At 47.3% G+C, this 9,318-nt stretch overlaps 2 protein-coding genes and 1 pseudogene across 3 annotated transcripts; all 3 read left to right on the forward strand.

Annotated features, from left to right (window-relative positions):
* Positions 1–820: 820 nt before the first annotated feature.
* Positions 821–1,880, forward strand: LOC123448616 (annotated as a pseudogene).
* An 81-nt stretch (positions 1,881–1,961) lies between these two features.
* Positions 1,962–4,189, forward strand: LOC123448594 (disease resistance protein RGA2-like). The gene has a single exon (XM_045125547.1). It carries the CDS (start codon positions 2,264–2,266, stop codon positions 3,791–3,793), a length of 1,530 nt encoding a protein of 509 aa, XP_044981482.1. The 5' UTR covers positions 1,962–2,263; the 3' UTR covers positions 3,794–4,189.
* Positions 4,190–5,839: 1,650 nt separating this feature from the next.
* Positions 5,840–8,809, forward strand: LOC123417629. 2 transcript variants are annotated; one of them, XM_045106913.1, is made up of 8 exons: positions 5,840–6,187; positions 6,719–6,785; positions 6,882–6,921; positions 7,018–7,150; positions 7,537–7,608; positions 7,713–7,793; positions 8,254–8,315; positions 8,411–8,809. In XM_045106913.1, the coding sequence occupies exons 1-8, from the start codon at positions 5,939–5,941 to the stop codon at positions 8,478–8,480; spliced, it is 774 nt and encodes a 257-aa protein (XP_044962848.1). In that variant the 5' UTR covers positions 5,840–5,938; the 3' UTR covers positions 8,481–8,809. The 2 variants fall into 2 exon arrangements, with proteins under 2 accessions (XP_044962848.1, XP_044962849.1); XM_045106914.1 differs by lacking the exon at positions 8,254–8,315.
* The last annotated feature ends 509 nt before the right edge of the window (positions 8,810–9,318 follow it).

The raw sequence follows: 9,318 nt of genomic DNA on the forward strand, positions 1-9,318 counted from the left end.
CAGTGAAGAGGATCGTCCGCTACGTGGCAGGGACCCTCGACCACGGCCTCCACTACCCTAGGTGTCCGGGGGCGGCACACTTCGTCGGGTACAGCAACAGCGACCACGCCGGCGACATCGACACCAGCAAGAGCACGAGCGGGATCCTCTTCTTCCTCGGCAAGTGTCTCGTGAGCTGGCAATCGGTCAAGCAGCAGGTGGTGGCCCTGTCCAGCTGTGAGGCCGAGTACATAGCGGCCTCCACCGCCTGCACTCAGGCGCTCTGGCTCGCTCGACTGCTTGGTGATCTCCTCGTCCGAGACACCAGAACGGTGCAGCTCCTGGTGGACAGCAAGTCCGCCCTGGCTCTGGCAAAGAACCCCGTTTTTCACGAACGGAGCAAGCACATCCGGTTGAGGTATCACTTCATCCGCAGCTGCTTGGAAGAAGGGAGCATCGAGGCGAGCTACATCAACACCACGGACCAGCTCGCAGACCTGCTCACCAAGCCTCTTGGGAGGATCAAGTTCCTCGAACTCTGCTCCAGGATTGGGATGATTTGACTCTCCCACAAGACGACGTACAAGACTTAGGGGGAGAATGATGGATAAGTCTATGTACTATGGTCTTTGTGGGGCTGCAGCACATAGTCCTTTGTGGGGCTGCAGCACATGGTCCTTGTGGCTGTTAGGATAGAATCCTTGACCATCAAGGACTGGCAGTTAGGATAGCATCTTGGACTAGCATCTTAGCAGCATCTTAGACTAGCATCTTAGACTAGCATCTTAGCATATGCTTGGCTGGCTAGCAGCCTATAAATATGTATCCCCAACCCCTCAGGTTGGCATGGCATTGTGTGAGAAATAAACCAACGAAAATTGTCCCAACTCTCCTAGTGTCATCCACAACTATCAATGCTTAGGCTGAAAGGTCTAACATTGATGATAAAGCATATATTCAGAGGGTACTACCTTCTGGACACCTTCAAGTGCAGAGCGAAGAAGACCGACGATGTGGAGGTGAGTCACTCCCTGTTCGTTCAATCCAAATTTAATCAGGCTAATCGCTTTTGGAGTCTTTCTAGCGATACTAAAATCAAGAGCAAAGATATTGGTAGGAGTTGAAGCAGGTTGTTCTTGTCCTGGAAAGCGTGGTTGCTGATATGAAGGAGTTCACTATATTTCTGATGAACTATCCTCGCATGACTCATATCTACTTTTGGACAAGTGTATGTTCGACCGCCAAATGGAGAGGGAACAAGCCATCAGCTTCTTGCTACAAGCTGATCCTCTAGAGGTTGCGAATTTGGGTGTCCTTCCAATCGTTGGTCCTAGACTTATTGGGAAGAGCACTCTTGTGGAGCATGTTTGCGAGGATGAGCGCGTGCGCAATCACTTCTCCTTGATCTTGCTCTACAGCGGAAATGACCTTAAAGATGAAACTGCAATGACTTTTAGAGATCATTGTGTCACTAAGCATCAAAATATTAGCTCGGGTAAAGAAAGGTTGTTGGTTGTCATTGAACTCTTAAGGGACGTGGACGAAGAGTCATGGAAGCGGCTGCTGCACTCTTCTGAAAGATATATGGCACGTGGGAGCACAATCATAGTGACTAGCCGATCAGAGAAGATGGTCGTTTGGAACGACGGAAGCCATCAAGCTAAGTTGTTTGTCTAAAGAAGCTTACTGGTAGTACCTTGTTCCCGACGAACGGCCGCACCGCTCAGAGATTGCAGCGAGCAGACACAACCGCTGCTTGATTGGGCAGGTGTTGGAAAGAACAGAGGGAAAATGTGATCTGGCTATTGATTCCAATGGTGCAAACATGCAGGGTCAAGTGTCCACCATGCTGACCGCTGAGTAAAAAACAGGTACTTTTCTTCTTCTGTCATAACAATGTCACTTTCATTGAGGAATACACCTATTTTCTGAAATTCGTAACATAATTGCCTTTTGAAGCTTTCAGCTGACTGTTCAAAGTCACCGAGTCAGCAACTGCCTAATTCCTGTCAGGCTAGCGTGCCGAGAGAGCAGATGAGAGAGTCCATGAAGAATAGAACACCTGTTGGATGGGTCAACGAAGACTAGAACACCTATTTTCTAAAACTTACAGCACGTTTTCTTCTGAAGCTTTGAGTTGGCCGTTCAAAGTCATCTGTCTGGAACTGCCTAACTCCTTCAAGTTCAGCGCACCTGACTCGGCAACTGCTTAAGTCCTTCAAGCTCAGACCACCATCTATCCGGTGAGAGGCCGGGAGTGGTTTCCGTTTGCTTGCACTTCACGATGGAGGCGCTCATCTCCGCAGTTCTTGGAGATATTATCAGCAGAGCTATATCCGTTGTGGTGGACAAGTGCCGCGAGCAGCAGACAACCACTGAGGAGGATCTTCAGAGGCTGCGCCAGCTGCTTCTGAGGATATCTGCTATCATCGAGGAGGCCGAGGGGCGGCGTGTCACAAACCGAGGGATGATCCGCCAGGTTAGCGTGATGAGAGAGCAGATGTTCAGAGGATACTACCTTCTCGACGCCTTCAGGTGCAGAGAGAAGAATACCAGGGAAGAGGAGACGAGTCGCCGCTTGTTTGCTCGGTCCGCATTCAGTCCAACTAAGCGCTTTCGCCGCCTTTCTAGCAGCACTCAATCTGAGAGCATGGTGATAGCATGTAGAGAAAGCAGCAGTAAGGAGTTGAAACAGGTTGTACTATGCCTAGAAACCATGGTTGTTGACATGAAGGAGTTTGCTGTATTTCTGATGAGCTACCCTCGCATGCACCGCCAGCCTCGTAGCGCGTACCTGTTCTTGGACAAGTGTATGTTCGGCCGCCAGATGGAGATGGAACAAGCTATCAGCTTCTTGCTACAAGCAGATCAACAAGGGGATGGAGATCCTGGTGTCCTTCCAATCGTTGGTTCTGCACTTATTGGGAAAAGCACTCTCGTGGAGCATGTTTGCGACGACGAGCGGGTGCGCAACCATTTCTCCTCGATCTTGTTCTACACCGGAGACAGTCTCACTAGAGATGAAACGGCAACAACTTTCAGACACAAGTGTACAATCAAGCACCAAAATATCAACGTCGCCTCAGTTGAAGAAAGATCCTTGCTTGTCGTCGAGCTCCCGGAAGACTTCGATGAAGACACATGGAGGGGGCTGCTTCGTTCTTCCACGAGATCCCTGAAACATGGGAGCAAGATCATAATCACTAGCCGATCGGAGAAGGTGGCCAGTCTCGGAACAACTGAGGCGGTCAGGCTAGAACGCCTGCCCGAAGAGGCCTACTGGTACTTCTTCAGGACGCTGGCGTTCGGGAGCACGGACCCTGAGGATCACCCGGAGCTGACGTCCATCGCCATGGAGCTCGCCCTCGATATGCGTGGCTCATTCATGAACGCGTTCATCAGCGCCGGCCTGCTGCTGAGACTTGGCGCAGACCGTCTCTGCCCCCGGTCATGGCGCAGGGTCCTTGCACATTTCAGGGACTACAGGCAGAAGAACGCCCTGCTGCTGGGCGGCGAGTACCCTCTCGACCTCCAGTCCCGGTACGTCTGGAGCATGGCCCAAGCGCCGCGTCTGGGTCGTCTCAAGCTGTTCCTGCTGCGCGATAGCTACCAGAGAGGGCCGGATGATCGCACCAAGGTGCCTAGGGTGACGGTGGTCGACCTCCTGTCCGGGAGCGCCGCCGCACCGCGGGGCAGGTCCGAGGTGCTGTTCTGGAGATCCTTTGTACCACCATACTACAGGTACATGTATGTGTGTGAGTGCGAGCTTGTGCGGCACAAGAACAACAAGACCACGATCGAAATGAAGCCGTAGAGGTGGTTCATGGATGTGTTTGGGTTCTTGATTGGCCGATCTTATATTGGAGCATGTTGTGGTTGGTACCGGATCATGTAGTTACAGTCACTTGTTTATATACCCTGTCTGAACGAACAAGCCTTGCAATAAAATCCAGTTGATCTCTCTGTGTTTCATTGCTTGGACATATGTCCTGCTAGTAGGTCCCAATCATCTGAGATTTCTTTTTAAGTCTGGTTTGATTTAGAAAAATGTAATTTTATTTACAGAAAATGCTACTGGGTACCAGATTGGCATGTGCTAAGACTTCTGGTCCAGTATTGTTGCTTGATTTGAGTTGGTGTGGTTCTTGAGTTGATCTTAGATTGTAATATATTGCAATACTTGGTACCCAGTAGCTCATCGTGTAGAACTCAGTAATTACTGAATGTGCTTGTGGTCAATTGTATACTCTTCCATCCTAAAAACAAAGCCTTGGAATAAAATCTACTCCAGTTGACAATAATGCTGACTCTGTTTTCCCTTTTCAGACAAAGCTGATATATCTTGCTAGTACCTTGCTTCCAGACTTCCAGTGACTTGAGAAGACCATTTCTTTTAAGCAAACTGCCGCACCGCCCAGAGACTGCAGAAACAACTACTCTGCTTGGTTGTACAGGTGTTTGAATGAATGGAAGAAAAAATGCATGTGGCTATTGATTCCAACAGGAAATCAAGTTTTCACCATGTTGACCTCTAAACCAAAAACAGGTACTTTTCTCCCGTCACAATAATGTCACCTTCGTTGAATGAGCCAATGAAGAGTAGGAGAACACCTAGTTTCTACAACTTATTACAGCACAAATTACTTTCTGAAGTTGTACTTCCTATTGGTTCATGAAACACCGCGAGTTTCTGCAGATCTTAAGTTATTTCTTCTACTTCCTCTGTTTTTTTAAAGGAGGTTGAACACCCGACCTCTGCATCAATCGATGCATGCAGTCATTTTTATTAATTATTCCATAAAGGCTTGATAAGAATATATATAAATCCATCCGAAGCCATCACTCATACCTACAAACTCGACAATATGGAGTCACTCCTCATATCTAAAATCGATGTTGTCGCCAATCCATCCACATAACGTATCGGGATCAACAACCGATGCAGCCTACCTAAAGCCGCCCTCATCAACGGACCACTGACCCACTTCAGGAGAGATATCCGCACCATCCTTGTCAGACTAGACATACGTCAACGCCACCATGGCATCCAACAGCGCCACCGCCCTACGTTCATCCGCCTAGACGCGAAGACTTAGGAAGAACTATCGTGCGTAACACATGTCAACCAGGCATGACTTTACGTAGCACCTGTCGGCTAGGCATGACTTGACAACTCCACCGAAGCTTCATGCAAGACGAAGACGCTCCACCTCCTGCCTCTGTCTTCCAACGTTGCTTCACAAATGATGCCCCTAGAAAAGAAACTACACCATAGTATCGTCATCGTCCGATCTGGAAGACCGGATCTTAGGATTTCCCTTCGAGGAGCACGAGTGGGTGGACAATAGTTGCACGACGATGCCAACGACGCAAAACACCGCCATCGCCCACCAACGGCCCGGCTTTCACCGGCAACTATGTCTTCCTGACTCATAACCGGGGCTAGATGCCGAATCTGAAGATCAGACCATCCAACCGCAGGCCGACCACATCTGGCAGAAGATATGACCACCATCGATGACTCCACCGGTCAGTCTTCAAGTTGGATCTTTCTGATCTACGCTACTCTTCATCGACGGTGGTTGTTGTTCCCGTGAGCTAGTCCTATAAAACCTTAACACGACGACTTTTTAACTGTCTACTACAACAAGTTTTAACTGACTCCGGTAACTAAGGAGTGACGATGATGACGGCACGTCTTCGGTTAGATGACTCCGTGTTTGTAGTTGTCGCTAGGTGATACACTAGATCAATATAGATCTCTGATGTTTTTCAAAAGAAAAAAAATACCATTGTATCTCAACGGTTAGAACGACGGGAGGCCTATCGTGTCAACGTGCACCCGCTAGCTTCCATCCACTCTCGAGCCGAAGACGTCTGTCTGTCCCTGCTTCGTTCGCGTCGTTCCTCTCGTCGGGGTCGGGCTGCCTCGCCTCGCCTCCACTCGTCGAATTCCAAAATGGCATCCACTTCTTCCTTCCTCCGCTCTCCGGCCACCGGAGCCTACGGCCGCGTCCGCTGGGCCAAGCCGTTGGCACCCCCCAAACCGCACCGCTCGCCACTTCCGCCGGCGGCCACGCCCGGCGTGCTGCCGCGCAGGCTCCTCCTGCCGGCGGCCGCTGGCATCTGGGACTTCCTCTCCGGCGGTGCGGGCGGCGCGGCGGCCGCGCCCCTTGCCGTCCGGCGCGGTATGCAGCTCTTCAAGCAGGTCAGACTGTCAGAGTCTCAGAGGATAAAGACCAGAGTGAACTCCATATTTTACTCCCTAGTTATGCATTTGTGACACTAATTACCCCATCGAGTGGAAATTCGTCTAGAACATCCTTTTTAGAAGCTCTGAATCCTCTTCTTTTTATGCGTGCTCATTGGATAAGGTGTAAGGTGATGTCTGGGGTTTAAAAATATTTGGACAGAGACGAGCAAAGAAACATATGGACAAGAGAAGTCTACACATGATCGTCAATGATGTTTTATGAATCATTGACGCAACATCCCGATTCTATCTAACATAAACAAGCAAAATGCAAAACTGAGGTAAACCCGTGTTAAAAGTCTCCAAAATCTGATATTTCGATAGAAGTTTCACTGAACGGCGTAACATGTGTCACAGATGTACAACTACAGGATGGAATTCACTCTAAAGATTAACCTCCTCTTACGCCGTTTTCCCACTCTGCTTCGGTGACTAGAACTACGGGGGAGCCCCTCCCTCGCCTCATCTTTTTCCGTTGCATTGCAGGGAGATGTGGCTGGGTCCGTGGCGGAGTTCGATCGCGCGATCGAGTTGGATCCGCGGCAGAAAGCATGTACGTTTGTGATCTAATCCACCATTGTTGTCAGTTCGATCAAAGAAACAAGATCACCAGCTGCAGCCATGTGCGTGTTTGTGTGAGTGTTTTCAGATCTCTGGCAGAGGGGGCTGTCACTGTATTACCTCGACAGGTGCATAATCCAATGATTAATCAGGCACCCCTCACATCTGGAACTATCCACTGTTGAGTTTCAGCTTTCTTTTCGTTTTTGAACGTTGTGGCACAGGTTCGAGGATGCCGCGGAGCAGTTCAGGCTGGATGTTGCTGCCAACCCCAATGACACCGAAGAGTCGATATGGTGTTTTCTGTCTGAAGCTCAGCTGTATGGGGTGGAGGGGGCAAGGAAGCGCTTCTTGGAGGCAATACTCTTCTCTTTATACTGTAACTCAGTTATGCCACGTGTATATACAGCTAATGTCTTGAGGCAAGATGCAAAATTTTGTTGTCAGTGCATAATTCAACAATTTTGATGGGCTGACAACCAACCTGCAAATGCAAAGTGCTGCATGTGTTAATTGACTGACTGAAGACTGAAATGGAACAATGTAAAGTTTATCAACAAAGTAGTAGCAAACAAGCATAGAGCAGAAACACTGAATAACACATGTGTTTAGTTTGCTGTATGAACCGAATATGGTATGGAGACATGACATATGTGTCCGACATGTAGAACTTTTTGGCACCACTATGCACAAAATGAAGATCGCTGATCAAATGGTTACTCATTGTGAATTTCACTTTTCAGGTCGGTTTAGATCGAAGACCTGTGATGCGCGAAGCTTACGACTTGTTCAAAGATGGTGGGGACCCTGAAAAGGTGAGCTTATTTGAGCTAAAATGTATATATCTGACCTGATCTGTGTCCTTAAAAATATCCGCACTTCCGCAGAACATTAACTTTTCATGGTTTCCATGTTCCAGTTAGCTTCAAACTTTTCTAGTAGCTCTGGTGGTGAAGTCTTCTATGCGTCGTTATATGCCGGACTTTACTATGAATCTCAGGTACAAATTAATTGAACAATCTCTGTGCTCACATTTGTGTTCTTGTTTAGGCCATTTGCGGCTTTGTAATAATAGTTGCAGCTGAGCTGATCTGAGACAGGCTGCTATGTCAAAACCGTGTGCACTTTCTTTGTAGAATGACATCCATACATCTTTATTTCGCAAAATCACCTTCCTCATTGCACCCTCTTAAGTCCATAGCTTGCAGGTATAAAATTCTGATCAACACATCAACACAGAAAGCAAATGTCTATATTGACAAGTAACTCATCAGACTACTTTCTTGCAGCTTGTAATCTTTTGTTAGAACTGGAACAGTTTACACATCTTGTAACCAGGCTAATGTATTATTTATGAAATTCCATGATCTCTTATCCATGTGGTTATGGACTTGCCATACTATAAATCCCCTACGTTCTAATAATTAAATGATTTGTTATTTGCATTGCTTACTGAACAGAAGAACGCAGACCAGGCAAAATCTCACATTGTTGCTGCATGCAAGTCACCTTATGGATCAAGGTCTTGCTTTAGTTTCCCTTACACCTGGTTCAGAGTACAGATACATTAAGTGACAGCTGAGGCACATTTCACTAACATTATACTTCTTGGAATAGGTCTGGTGATTACATGGCTTCCCTTGCAGTGGTTCACTGTCAGTGCCGCAACTGGACTCTTGAGGGATAAGAATCTGGAAAAAAAGAATGATCTTAAACATTGCCATGGATTGCATTGGAGCCAGCAAATATGCGGCAACTTACAGAGAAGGCGCTCGGTGCTAAGGCTACGCGTATCAAAACCGGACCGAAAAATACCGAATGGAGCCTAAATTATGGGTTGATTTGTTTATGCTCATCACTTCATCAGTATAGTATGAGAATTACTAAACCATTTTAAATTTGGTTCATTTGCTAAATTTTGATTAAATAAGTGGTTAACTGAACATAAGAAGAAGAAATATTATTTTCCTCAGAACTGTGCCACCAACAGAGCAAATATTGGTATGCATTCTTGTAGTTCACATTGCATGTGCATTCTGTGTGTGTCATGCACACATGCTGTCAGAGGTATTTGTTAATTTGTACTCCACATCACACTAGAATGTCACCTCAGGTTATGAATGGCATTAATAACCCTACTTCTACTTGTATGGGATTATATCACAAAATGGATTACAATGATGGGAGCCAAAATCTGTTGGGCGGGCTAACATCAACTGACAAACAAGACTTCTACAAATAGGCGTCCACCCAATTAGGAGAGGAGCATCTTCTACTTGGCCAAAATCTCTTGAAGTCTTAGTTCCGCCCAATTAGCACAATCGGTGGATCCGGACTAGACATCATTCGCCCCAACCTGACCGGTCGATTCCAAGCTTGTTGGCACTCTTCGATTCATGGTAGTCGTCTGGTTCTCTTCAACGGAATCCACATGTCAAGCTGCACGGGGAACATTCAGATTGCAATATTGGGAAATGCTATAGAGTTTGATTGATTTGAATGAAATGACAACAGATTTGGATATG

The sequence above is a fragment of the Hordeum vulgare genome, chromosome 1H, assembly GCF_904849725.1.
Source record: "Hordeum vulgare subsp. vulgare chromosome 1H, MorexV3_pseudomolecules_assembly, whole genome shotgun sequence".
Taxonomy (NCBI): Eukaryota; Viridiplantae; Streptophyta; class Magnoliopsida; order Poales; family Poaceae; genus Hordeum; species Hordeum vulgare.

Bases quoted from the DNA above. Each gene is read 5' to 3' on its own strand.
- LOC123448594 (XM_045125547.1), top strand. From the start codon at position 2,264: ATGGAGGCGCTCATCTCCGCAGTTCTTGGAGATATTATCAGCAGAGCT.
- LOC123417629 (XM_045106913.1), top strand. From the start codon at position 5,939: ATGGCATCCACTTCTTCCTTCCTCCGCTCTCCGGCCACCGGAGCCTAC. The intron at 7,151-7,536 runs GCAATACTCTTC...TTCACTTTTCAG, and splicing joins CAAGGAAGCGCTTCTTGGAG to GTCGGTTTAGATCGAAGACC. The intron at 7,609-7,712 runs GTGAGCTTATTT...TCCATGTTCCAG, and splicing joins ATGGTGGGGACCCTGAAAAG to TTAGCTTCAAACTTTTCTAG.